General features: G+C 42.5%; 2 protein-coding genes across 2 annotated transcripts in view; both read right to left on the reverse strand.

Annotated features, from left to right (window-relative positions):
- Window positions 1–14,076, reverse strand: part of LOC122550254 (contactin-associated protein-like 2) — a 2,198,962-nt gene that overhangs the window by 1,762,197 nt on the left and 422,689 nt on the right. The gene's annotated exons all lie outside the window — the stretch shown is intronic.
- tpk1 (thiamin pyrophosphokinase 1) overlaps window positions 10,192–14,076 on the reverse strand; it is a 281,858-nt gene continuing 277,973 nt past the window's right edge. Inside the window, exon 11 of the mRNA XM_043690143.1 lies at window positions 10,192–10,213. Within this exon, the coding sequence (XP_043546078.1) occupies window positions 10,207–10,213 (7 nt within the window). The 3' untranslated portion in view covers window positions 10,192–10,206. The remainder of the gene's footprint in view (window positions 10,214–14,076) is intronic.

Consider the following 14,076-nt stretch of genomic DNA (forward strand, 5'->3'; position numbering starts at 1 on the left):
GTTCTGCCAAGCCTTTCTCGTGCCCCCTCCTGGCTCTCCTCAGACCATTTTTGAGCTCCTTCCTCGCCTGCCTGTAATCCTCTAGAGCTGAGTTTGGCCCTAGCTTCCTCCACCTTATGTAAGCTACCTTTTTCCTTTTGACGAGAAGCTCCATCGCTCTCGTCATCCAAGGTTCCTTTATCTTACCCCTTCTTGCCTGTCTCATAGGGACACATTATTCATCACTCGCAACAACTGTTCCTTAAACAGTCTCCACATGTCTATAGTACCTTTAGCATGGAACAATTGCTCCCAGTCCATGCTTCCTAACTCATTTCTAATCGCATCATAGTTTCCTCTTCCCCAATTAAATATCCTCCCATTTTGCCTAATCCTCTCCTTCTCCATAGCTAGGTAGAATGTGAGGCAATTGTGGTCACTATCACCAAAATGCTCTCCCACCACAAGATCTGATACTTGCCCCGGCTCGTTTCTGAGCACCAAGTCTAGAATGGCCTCTCCCCTCATCGGCCTGTCAACATACTGAGTTAGGAAACCCTCCTGAACACACCTTATAAAAACAGCTCCATTCAAATCTTCTGCTCGAAGGAGGTTACAATCAATATTGGGAAAGTTAAAGTCACCCATTACAACAACCCTATAACGTCCACACTTTTCCAAAATCTGCCGACCTATGCTTTCTTCCATCTCCCTGCTGCCATTGGGGGACCTGTAGTAAACCCCTAATGAGGTGACTGCTCCCTTGCTGTCCCTAATTTCCACCCATACTGACTCGGTAGGCAGATCTTCTCGACAATGGAAGCTTCTGCAGCTGTGATATCCACTCTGATTAGTAGTGCTACACCCCCTCCTCTTTTTCCCCCCTCCCTATTCTTTTTAAATGCTCTAAACCATGAAATATCCAGCAACCATTCCTGCCCCTGAGAAACCCATGTCTCTGTTATGGCCACAGCATCATAGCACCAGGTACTGATCCATTTTCTAAGTTCATCACTTTTATTCCCGATACTCCTTGCGTTATAGCAAACACACTTTAACTGATCCCTTGGTTCCTTCCCAGGAAAATCCTTCCCACTAGCTGGTCTACTCTTGCTATTGCCTCATCTGCATCAACTCTCACCTCCGGTATACAGCTCAGGTTCCCACCCCCCTGCCATACTAGTTTAAACCCTCTCGAACTACTCGAGCAAACCTTCCACCCAGGACATTGGTCCCTTCCAGTTACGATGCAACCTGTCCTTCCTGTACAGGTCCCACCTTCCCCAGAAGGCATCCCAATTATCTACATATTTGAAGCCCTCCCTCCTACACCAGCTGCGCAGCCCCTTGTTAAGCTGCGCCTGCTCCCTGTTCGTCCTGCTTTGCAGCTTCCATCCTAACTCCCTGAAATCACTTGTTCAAAGACTCTGTCAAAAAAGGAGGTTTTAAAGACTATTACTAAGGAAAAGACAGAAATAGAGAGATTTATTAAGGAATGTCTTGAGGGTAGGCCTAAACATTTGAAGCCAAACTGGGGATGCACAAGAGGAGAGAATTGGATAATTGTAGGGATGCAAAAGCAAAAGTGTAAACCATGTAGAGGTTTGAATACAGTCGAAGAATTTTAAATTTGAAACACTAATGCACCAATGAGCATGGATGATAGTTGACCAGGACTGCGTGCATATCAGGATATAGGCAGTAGAGTTTTAGATAGCTGATGTTCACTCGGATAGAAGCTGGAAGGTCAAGCAGAACAACATTGGAATAGCTTACTTACACACATATATTGTGAAGCTTATTAAGAATTTTTTTTGGACAAATGTGATTTCTTTAGATTCTATAGATGTATAAATGTCTTTTATTTACAAAGTATGTCCAATGAACAGTTTCTATAAAAGTATTGATCTCAATGAATCTGACCTCTTTAATTTGAATATTAACATTTCTCTATAAGTACTGTCAAAATGTATTTTTAGTTTGCTTTTCCTGTCCATTGTGTTTACTTGTTGCACTTAAAAGTGCCCACTTAAATTTTCATATTGCACTTCATCGGAAAAGCACTCCATATAAATACAAGGTTGAACTTAATTGATCTGTGTATGAATTTATCCAGTTTTTAATTAACAGTAGCCTCTTAATTGACTTCAATATGAATTATTCACTGAACAGCAACAAAATATTGTATAATTAAGGAACAACATAGCCAATATTCTGAATTATTATTTTCTCGAAAAATCCAGATAGAAGGTATGAACAACACGCTCTCCTCAAACATTGTGAATCAAATCAATAACATAATTACAAATGAAATGCAAGTTCTAGAAAAATACAAAAGTTAAAAAGAAATAAATTGTCATATAAATCGCCAGGCTATGACCAACACTAATAAGAGACAATCTAATCTCCAACTCTTGTCATTCAATGGTCTTACCATCATTGAATCACCCACGATCAACATCCTGGGGATTCCCACTGACCAGAAACTCAATTGGACTCGTCACATAAACATAGTGGTGACAAGAGCAAGTCAGAGACTAGGAATGCTCTGACGGGTAACTCACCTCCTGAATCCCCGAAGCTTGTCCATTATCTAAAAGGCACAAGTCAGAAGTTTGACGGAATGCACCCACTTGCCTGAATGAATGCAGGCCTAACAACATTCAAGATGCTTGACACCATCTAGGACAAAGCAGCTGATTGGCACTTATATTCATAAGCATCCATACCCTCCATCACCTCTGCTTAGTAGCAGTAGTATATACTATTTACAAGATGAGCTGTAGAAATTTACCAAAGATCCTCAGATAACACCTTCTACACCCACAACCACTTCCATTTAGGAAGTCAAAGGCAGCAGATACATGGGAGCACCACTTCCTGCAAGTTCCTCCAAGCCACTCACCATCCTGACTTGGGAATATATTGCTGTTACTTCAATTTTGCTGGTCAATATCCTAGAATTCCCTCCCTAATGGCATTGTGAGTCAACACACATGTGGTCTGCAGCAATTCAAGAAGGCAGCTCATCACCACCTTCTCAAGGGCAACTAGGGACAGGCAATAAACGCTGGCCAGCCAGCAATGCCTACATCTTACAGTCCAAAGATGTGCAGGTCAGGTGAATTGGCCATGCTAAATTGTCCGTAGTGTTAGGTAAGGAGTAAATGTAGGGGTGTGGGTGGCTTGCGCTTCGGCGGGTCGGTGTGGACTTGTTGGGCCGAAGGGCCTGTTTCCACACTGTAAAGTAATCTAATCTAATCTACATGGTAGTCATCAAAGAGAAATGGAAGAGACATGAATGGAGATTTGCGAGGCACTGACAACTATTATTGCTGAAATGCTGGTAAAGTACCACTGGAAACCAGTCAAAATGGTGCCCACGCTCAAAAATGCTGATAAACCTATTAATATTATAGACAGTCTCTGTAAAATAATATAGAGCAGAAATAAACTTATGGAGTATCAATTTAATAATAATCTGTAAATAATAACAAAACCTCCTTGGTTTCCTTGAGAAAGTTACTGTTGAAAACCATTTGCTACAAAATTGCAAAAGGTCTGTCCATCATTGTCAGAATGTGGGTGTTGCTGGCAAGCCGGGCATTTATCCCACATCTTTAGTTGTCCAGATATAGCAGAGGTGATGAAGGGCCCACTATTTCAGCTTAGTAATGGCTTAGTAAAAAATAAGTAGCTTGCTGTAGGGCAGTTACGAATCAATCAGGGACTCAAGTCAAATGAACTAAAATTTATGTGGGAGGAAACCGGAGCACCCGGAGGAAACCCACGCAGACACGGGGAGAACATGCAAACTCCACACAGTCAGTCGCCTGAGGCAGGAATTGAACCCGGGACCCTGGTGCTGTGAGGCAGCAGTGCTAACCACTGTGCCACCATGCCGCTCAAATGAGGTTCAAGAGCTTCAGCAAGAGCAAGTGAGGAACTGCTGCTCACAGAGCTTCTCCTCAGGGGATGTCACTGCTGTTTGTCAAGTAATTGGTCCAAATCTTCATTCACCTCAAGCAGCAGCCTAGTGAAGCTCCACCTCTGATGAAGAGCATGAGCAGCAGCAACACTGGCAATCCTCAGTCACATTTCTTTTCACAGGGCTCAGAGATCCAGAGGTTGCAACGCAGAATCTACAATCAGACCATCAGCTCTCTCAACGTGGTTAAGTGTCAGTGACTCTGAAGGCTTAGGCTCTCACTGCAGTTCATGACTGACATCTGTACCTTCTGGAACAAGACATTCTTCCCAAAGGGCCAGGGGAGGACATGCTCTGGAAATAGTCACTGAGCAGATGTGAGAGTGTCCAAAGCCAAAAGTATTTGAACACTAGTGACCAAACACAAACAGTAGCAACTAATCCTCAATCACATGGCATTTCACAGGGCACAGGTTCAATGAGGCAACATTGGTTTTTGTTAAGGAATCATTGCAGAATCAAGTGGCAAAGTAACTGCAGTGTGCAGGGCTGAAAAATAACAGCACTTCTTACAATTTACAAATTCTTCAAGGTCACTTCATCAAGTTTGGTTTCTCTTGGAGTAAACAGATGGTTTGTTGTGTTCCTAAGGGATACCTTGTCAGGTAGGCAAGATAATTGTGCCTATTTAAACCCTAGGCCAGAGGTTTTTATCTTGACAACGTAAACATTGTAAATTGTAAATATCGACCCGCATACAAATCACTGAAATGAGAAAAGGAAAAATCATAGCCTCCATCAAATCATCTGAGAGTGCATGCTTTTCATAAGAAAGCATTTTTGTCCTTATATATGCTGGTGGTTAAAGGCACTTCCTAGTTAAACTGCTCAAAAGTGTTTTTCTCAATGTACAGTTACTCAAAACAACAAAATATTTTTTCCATAAGCTTCAGGTCGAAACAAAAATCATCAAAATCATATAATATTAATATTTGACCACAAGATGTACTGGGTAGTCTGCTCTAACTAATAGGAACAAACATTTAATGACTATACGGCAGTTGTTAGTGATTTAAATAGGTGATTTTGTTTGAGTATTAACTGCTGTAAATTGGTATCTTTGAACCGACAAAGCTTTGTACATGTAAAATATGCTAGTGGGAATTATAAAGGTACTGACAGTAAATGTAGTTAGGCTAAGTTTCAAACTCTGCCACCTGATCTGGTCCAGGAGCTGACTTTCCAGTGAACTCATTATAAAAAGGACAGAATACAACGCCTACTGAAGTGTAATACCAAAGGTGGGAGAGACAGAGATAACATAATTACCGTTTGCACTACTAAATAGTGACAGACTAGCTGGCAGCAGAAAATCTGTTTCACCCACATCAACTTTGCTCGCCTTGAGAGGCTGTAGAATATGTGGAGTTCAGAGTCTGGGTTGATGGGGAAATGTGGTGAGAACAGTGGCACTAGTGGGGTGAGAGAAGGTAAGAGTTGGAGGAATAGAAGGAGATGGAGAAAGGAAATTACCCAAAGTGGTCTGGGTTAGCCATGTTTTAACAGCATGGCACATCTCCAGGTCAGTCTGTGTCCAGTGCCTCATGGGAAGTCAGCCAGGATTCTGGGATACCAGGTTATAGTCCAACAGGTTTATTTGGAAGTACAAGCTTTTGGAGCACTGCTCCTTCGTCAGGCAGCTGATGGAGCAGGATCATAGGACACAGAATTTATAGGCAAAGATCAAAATGTCATACAACTGATGCAATATATTGAACAAACCTAGATCGCTGCTAAGTCTTTAATCACTTAGAATAGGTTGCAGGTTTCGATTCATTAATATGTAAATCTCAGAACTTGTGAGGTCAGTGGTTGCCTGTATACCAACCTTGAGTCAGGGTTCTGGTCCGAGCCTGAGGCTGAGGGGCAGAGCCTGGTCCGAGCGTGAGGCTGAGGGGCAGAGCCTGGTCTGAGCGTGAGGATGAGGGGCAGAGCCTGGTCCGAGCGTGAGGCTGAGGGGCAGAGCCTGGTCCGAGCGTGAGGCTGAGGGGCAGAGCCAGGTCCGAGCGTGAGGCTGAGGGGCAGAGCCAGGTCCGAGCGTGAGGCTGGGGGGCAGAGCCAGGTCCGGGTGTGAGGCTGAGGGGCAGAGCCTGGTCTGAGCGTGAGGATGAGGGGCAGAGCCAGGTCCGAGCGTGAGGCTGAGGGGCAGAGCTAGGTCCGGGTGTGAGGCTGAGGGCAGAGCCTGGTCTGAGTGTGAGGCTGAGGGGCAGAGCCTGGTCCGAGCATGAGGCTGAGGGGCAGAGCCTGGTCCGAGTGTGAGGCTGAGCGGCAGAGCCTGGTCCGAGTGTGAGGCTGAGGGGCAGAGCCTGGTCTGAGTGTGAGGCTGAGTGCCATCTTTCTTCAAACCTTGAGGGATAGTTTTGCACCAATCAGGTTGAGGGTTGACTTTCCAGATGATGATATTTGAGACCATAGAAACAGTTTGAGTTTGTCCTGACTGTGAACACTGTACTTCCTAGAGGGGTTGATGCCGGTTTGGGTATTAGTCTGGATGCAGGTTTGTTAAGTCATGTATAGACTGGTGGACAGAAGAAGCACTTCAATGATACTCTCAAGACCTCATTGGCAAAGTGCAGCATCCCCACAGACACCTGGAAATCACTGCCCAATACCATCCAAAGTGAAGGTCAAGCATCCGGGAAGGCGTCAGGCACCTCGAGACTTGGCGTCAGGAAAAAGTGGAAGCCAGGCAAAAACAGCGAAGAGAGTGCACTGCCACACCCACCCTCTGGCCCAAGTGTAACAGAGCCTGTGGTTGCCGCATTGGTCTGTACTGCCACCTGAGAGACTCACCCTGAGAGTGGAAGAGAATTATCCTCATCTGCTATGGAGCTCCAATGATTATGAGACTCATGATTGTGATTTAGAACTTCTGGTGTTGGAATTGATGGCTTTGTTACCTTGTGGATGATAATGTTAAATAAACCCATGCACACACACAGACCACAGAGAAGGTCCTGCTGTTCAAACAATGTAAAAGGTTTCAGGCGTCCATCAGAAGAAGCCACATAGTCATTTTCGATGGATAATGCCAGTGCATGAGATAGCACACTCATTGTAGGTGTAGACCACACTACATTGTGCCAATCTCCTAAGTACATTTCAAGTAGGATGCAAAAAGGGATTATATGTGCACTTGCAACCTTGTCAATCTTGACATATAGCATACAAAGTCCACTCCTTTTCGGGTATATGACTTGGATATAAGGAAAAGCTTAAGCTTTTCTGATGCTATTCATGTGGTGTGTCAAATTGACCATATAGACTGTCCAACTGCAGTCTGTAAGTTGTAATGTTGCAGTTACTTCTTGGTTTTTGTTAACATGTATTTGTGCTGGGGGTGGAAGTTTGAAAAGGCTTTTGTATCCTTCCTTGGTTGCCTGTTCTTCACTTGCTGCTGTAGAGATTGTGTTGCACTTCGGATTTCTTTGAGCACATGGACTTCTTGCATATTTTGGCACAATTTTCTCTTGTAGAACAGCTTTCCAGTGTCACAAAATGGCCGCAAGAGTTATTGAAGAATCAAGCATTTGTAGATGTTGCTGTCCTGCTATAATTGCATTGAATTTGTATCTTTCTTCTAGTAGCGCATTGATGGTGTAATTTTTACTTCGTCCAGAAATCTTTCACAAAGATTTGTTAAAGAAGCAATCAGACTTTCAGCTCAGTTAGATTCAGTGAAATCACTTTTGCGTGTCAAAATTGCTTATGAACTAATAATCATTTCAACAAAATTGGTGGAATTAACCACTGTCTAACAGCTAAGCCTTAGCAATATTAAGAACATGTTTTGCTTAGTGTTTTAAAACACTGGATTTCTTTCTGGATTAGTGTTTAAAGTGTACTTAGTTCAGTAATTGCTTTTGTGAACTGGAACTGTCCTGGGCCTCTTGTAAACTGCCTTTTTTGAAAAATTGGACACACAATGGTCTCCTGTTTTTAAAAGACAGTGTACTCACAAATGTTACTTCTTTGTGGTACTGTGCAACAGTACATTTTACTTACTGAATATGGCAGCTATTGCTGTAGAAAAGCATTGTGATTTTTGCAACGATCCAATCCGATGAGCTCTGTATGGACTGTTTCAGTTGTGGTGGGTCTTGTATTAGACATGTGAATGAACATATCCTGGGAAAGGAAGTGGGCAATGTTTTGTCTGATGTAGGTTGAAAATACAAATTCTGACCCAGATCAAAAGGTTCAAGCTGTTTGCTGTATGGCACAATACTCCTTTTAGTATGAGGCAATGTTACTTCTGACAAAGTGAAATGCCACAAGAGATCAGCTGGGAAGATATTAAGCAGGTGGAGTTTGTCTTTTGTTAGCAGCATAAAACATGCTCAAAGCGATTACAATTTGCTTATTTATCTATTGTTTTGCTATGAGCTCGCTTTGTAGCAAAAGACAAATTTTACCCCCAGACATCTTGCTGACACCAGCACTTGCTATTAGTTTGCTCCATAGTTCCTGGAATCCTTCATTCTGACACATCATGATCTTGTTGTCATGTTACAATTTCTCTGTTCACTTTAATAGTGCTGTTTCAGTTGTCCTAGCTGAAGTTCTTAGCGGTGTGTTTTGCTCTAGCATTAACCTTTACCTGTTATTTTACTGGAGTGGATCATGTTGCATGATCCTACCAGCTACAACTCCAAGCTATGTAAGGCAGTTTCCCTTTATTATATACCCATAACTGATGTCTAGGGTATAAGCATGGATAGGATGACAAGAAGTGGAAAAGCAGTGGAAAGTACAGGTCAAGAGCAAGTAGGGAAGACAACATAATCATAACAGGACAAACTGATTGAAGGGTTACCAGTGAAAAGGTAGGACAATGGAGAGAGGGAATAAGGATCAAGCTCAATAAACCTGGGAGGACTGAAACACTGAAGGTTTGCAGGGTGGGGGCAGGGGTCTTGTCAATGACATGCCATTCCTTACATCGTAACTGCAAATTGAGTGCACTTCCGCCCTCTTACTTTCTGCCGTTTCCCACGTGATTACAATTAAAATGTAACATGTCAATGGTGTGCAATATTACATTTGACTTTTCAATATTTCACATAATGCTGGTTCCACTTTATTTATCTGTGCATCATTGTTATTTGTTGAGAATAGTTTTGTCATAGAGCTAAATATATTGGCACGCCTCATGGTTGGTACATATTGATGGTTATAGGGAGTCAGAGACATTTCCTTTTTTGTACATGCAATAGTGTTATGTTTTCTCAGACAGTCTTTATTGAATGATTATATTCATGCCCAGTTGTGTACTCAGCGCACTATTGGACATGGCTGAACTTGCCAGCTCAGCTGGCCTCCCTTCTGTATATTGTAAAAAAGACTGTTTACAAACATTTTCAGGAGGGATCATTGAAATGTTGTAGGTGAACTTAAAACCTTGTAAAGTCTTTGCTAGTTAATACTCTGAGGTGGATACACATTTTAACAGGATTGACATTGCCCTTTAGGCCTCTCATTTTCTTGATTTTGACTGACTGTTCACACCACCTACCCACTATACCTAGGACATCAGGCCCTCTCCACTGCACTCTTGCACATCGTCCTCGGAACCCGCTTCCATCCCCCCCAATGCACCCCATCCCAATTGACACCCCTCCCTCCAATCACAGATTCATCCTTGCTGGTCTCATGTCTCCATGCAAACTGACCTTCTCCTGTTCTACTTCCTCATACAGTAGAGTTAAACCAGAAAAGATGCCAACAACTGGTGCAAAACCAAATGGTGTACGCCACCTTTACAAATCCAAAGATGTGCAGGTTAGGTGAATTGTCTATGCTAAATTGCCAATAGTGTTCAGAGATGTGTTAGTTAGGGATAAATGTAGAGTAGAAGGGTAGGGAAATGGATTTGGGTGGGATACTCTTCGGAGGGTCGGTATGGACTTGTTGAGCCGAAGGGATTCTATGATTTTTAAGCAAATGTGCACCAGGTGCCATAAGATTTTCATGCATCAGTGACTTTCCTTGAAGTAGGATGTAATTAAAAAATATTTTCTACTGATGAATATTCACGGTATGCAAATCTATTACAAGAACAAACACACCATGGACGTGTGTGAGGCTTGACAAGCCACAGACCCTCGCTGCTGATTTTATCATATCCATCTCAGCCCACTCTCAAAGAATTGAGGTTTCGAATCTTGCCAATTCAATCACCACGCATGCCAGGTTTTTGTTTGCAGACTTCATAATCGTGCTCCCCCCACTTTGATTCACTACAAACTGCAGAAGGAAGATGAATCAGTATAATGATTATACACATGAACATGCACACATATTTTGTGAGACATTTCACACAGCATCATATTAGAGCAATTTATTTGGGTTTTGGTAATTTGGTATTATCTGAAAATTTGTAATAACTTGTATCTCTGAAGCCAAGTCACTTCAGGGGAAGGCAGGAATGTGGACTGTAGGTTGCAACCAGATCGGCCATGATGTTACTGAATGGCAGAGAGGGTTTCACAGGCTGCATGGCCTAAACCTGCTCCTTGTTCATATGTATATCAGAACCATACTGGAGAGATCCGGCCAGTATCTCTCCCCAGTTCATCATCATGCCCATGGCAGATACTGTTTCTTCTTTAGTTAATGTTTCATTCACCCAACTCTGATGAAATGTGAGACAGCTGACAATGAGTCACTTAAAGAAGCTTGAAAATGGATACAACAGCATCTTAGATCATTAGCATGCCCTAGAGCTCAAGAAAACATGTTAGCGAAGCATCTTGATTGTGACAGAAACTTACTGCCACATAATGAGTCGAAAAAAATGCAGAACAAAATCACTTAGAGTCATGGAGTCATAGAGATGTACAGCACGGAAACAGACCCTTTGGTCCAACCCGTCCATGCCAACCAGATATCATAATCCAATCTAGTCCCACCTGCCAGCACCTGGCTCATAATCACTCAAATCCTTTCTATTCACATACCTATCCAGATGCCTTTTAAATGTTGCAATTGTACCAGCCTCCTCCACTTCCTCTGGCAGCTCATTCCATACACATATCACCCTCTGCGTGAAAATGTTGCCCCTTACGTCTCTTTTATATCTTTCTCCTCTCACCCTAAACCTACGCCCTCTAGTTCTGGATTCCCCCACCGCAGGGAAAAGACTTTGTCTATTTATCCTATCCATGCCCCTCATGATTTTATAAACCTCTATAAGGTCATCCCTCAGCCTCCGACGCTCCAGGGAAAACAACCCCAGCCTATTCAACCTCTCCCTATAGCTCAAATCCTCCAACCCTGGCAACATCCTTATAAATCTTTTCTGAACCCTTTCAAGTTTCACAACATATTTCCGATAGGAAGGAGACCAGAATTGCATGTAATATTCCAACAGTGGCCTAACCAATGTTCTGTACAGCCACAACATGACCTCCCTACCCCTGCACTCAATATTCTGACCAATAAAGGAAAGCATACCAAATGCCTTCTTCACTATCCTATCTACCTGTGAGTCCACTTTCAAAGAGCTACGAACCTGCACCGCAAGGTCTCTCTGTTCAGCAACACTCCCGAGGAGCTTACCATTAACTGTATAAGTCCTGCTAAGATTTACTTTCCCAAAAAGCAGCACCTCACATTTATTGAAATTAAACTCCATCTGCCACTTCTCAGCCCACTGGCCCATCTGATCAAGATCCCGTTGTAATCTGAGATAACCTTCTTCACTGTCCACTCCACCTCCAATTTTGGTGTAATCTGCAAACTTACTAACTGTACCTCTTCCGCAAGCCTGTAGAGTTTATTTTTAAATAATATTTTTTGTCCTATCCTAAAATATCCCAATCATTGGGCAGCACAGTGGCTAGTACTGCTGTCTCACAGCGCCAGAGACCCGGGTTCAATTTCTGCCTCAGGCAACTGTCTGTGTGGAGTTAGCACATTCTCCCCGTGTCTGCGTGGGTTTCCTCCGGGTGCTCTGGTTTCCTCCCTCAGTCCAAAAATGCGGTTAGGTGAATTGGCCATGCTAAATTGCCCGTAGTGTTAGGTGAAGGGGTAAATATAGGGGAATGGGTGGGTTGCTCTTCGGAGGGTCGGAGTGGACTTGTTGGGCCGTAGGGCCTGTTTCCAAACTGTAAGTAATCTAATCTGATCTTCTTTCACTAAGGACGTATGCAGTACCTGCTTGGCATTCCCTATAACTATTTGAGATCTCAGTGAATGGCAAATTGAACAGAAACCCAACTTCTTGCCAGAATACACTATAGCCCTGTTAAAAAGTGCATGTCAGCAACTCAGTATTTTAAAAATGATGAGCTTCTAAAAAAAAAGAAAAAACAGTTTAATATTAGGAAGTGCTTGTAAAACGTTTTAAAAATCTCAATTTTCTTTGGCATTTTTCCAATCTTCAGCAGTAGAAGATGCAGTAAAAAGTTTAGGGCCTGTATTTTATTTATGTTTTCAACATGTGAACTAATGCCAGTGAGAAGATTTCACGATTGACAAAATGGAAGAGACCTTAATAAAGGGGCTTATTTTATCTGTATAAATACATTTACAAAATCAGGTCATATGCTTAACCTTGGAGGCTCTGCATGTAAGTCACATCAAGAATTCTCAAACTGCAAGTAGTCCCTCAGGATTTATATTGCTATCTAGATGTGAATCAGTTCATGCAACAGGAGGTGTTAAATTACCTACCAGATGCACATGGCTAAAGCCACAACAACATTCACTTCATACTGTTTACGTCAGCCTAATGTGACTGTCTGTGCAGCCGGGTCAACAGCCTTGATATTATTAACTGAAATAACAGCTAACCTTCCAGCAATTGAAAGAATTACACTACAGAGAAATTACAGGCCTTAAAAAAAGGTTAGTCATGTTTTCTTGTATACACACTCATGAATATCTTCACGATTATCTGACTTAGACTTGGGAACTGAATTTATTCAGACAGACATAAAAATTAGGAGTAGGGTTGGGCTATTTAGCCTTATGAGCCTGCTTCATCATTCAATATAATCATGGCTGATCCTCTATTTAATGCCATTTTCCCCCTTTCTCTCCCTACCCCTTATGTCTTTGGTATTTTAAAATAAAGTTAATCTTCTCCTTGACTTTATTCAGTGACTGGACCCTCACAGCCTTCTATGGTAAGAATTTCATAGGTTCACTGCTTTCGAGTAAAAGCATTTTTACTCATCAATGTCCTAAATGGTCTTCCTTTATCCTGAGACTGTGAATCCTGGTTCTAGACTGCCCAAAAAGTAGAAACATCCTCCCTGCATTTAGTCCTATTGGAATTTTACACATTTCGATCAGATCCCCTCTCAACCTTCTAAACCGTGGTGAATACAGGCCCAGAGTCAAAACGTGTGGTGCTGGAAAAGCAAAACAGGTCAGGCAGCATCCAAGGAGCCGGAGAGTCACATTTTGGGCATAAGCCCATCATCAGGAATGTGTGTGTGCGCGTGCACGTGCGCTGAGAGATAAATAGCAGGGTGGTCATGGGGCTGGGGTGAAGGTAGCCTGGAAATACAGGCCCAGTTGAACCAATCTCATATGATAATCCTGCCATCCCCAGTGAACTTTCACTGCACTGCACAGTGAGCATATTATCTTTTACATAGGGAGATCAAAATTGCACACAACATTCCTGTTGCAGGCTCACCAAGCTCCTGTATAATTGCAGTAAGACATCTCTACGTCTGAACACAAATACTCTTGCAATGAAGGCCAACATACAATTTGCCTTCCTAATTGCTTACTGCACATGTCCATTTATTTTCACTAACTGGTAGACAAGGATATCCAGATCCTTTGTCTATCCACATTTGCCAACACATTACCATTTAAATAATACTTTTTGGTTTTCACACCAAAATGTATAACTTCACATTTATCTATGTTATCATCCGCCATGTATTTGGCCAGACAATGGACTTGTCTAGATTGCTCTGAAATCTCCTTAGAATATAGAATCAACAGAAGGGGCCCTTCAGCTCCTCGAGTCTGTACCACCAAAAATATATTTCTACCTACATCAGTCTCACTTTCATGCACTAGGTCTATATCCTTACCATAGTCCTTGCACCCTCTTCAGAACTCACAATCCCAATGTAATTTCGTGA

The sequence above is a fragment of the Chiloscyllium plagiosum genome, chromosome 5, assembly GCF_004010195.1.
Source record: "Chiloscyllium plagiosum isolate BGI_BamShark_2017 chromosome 5, ASM401019v2, whole genome shotgun sequence".
Lineage (NCBI taxonomy): Eukaryota > Metazoa > Chordata > Chondrichthyes > Orectolobiformes > Hemiscylliidae > Chiloscyllium > Chiloscyllium plagiosum.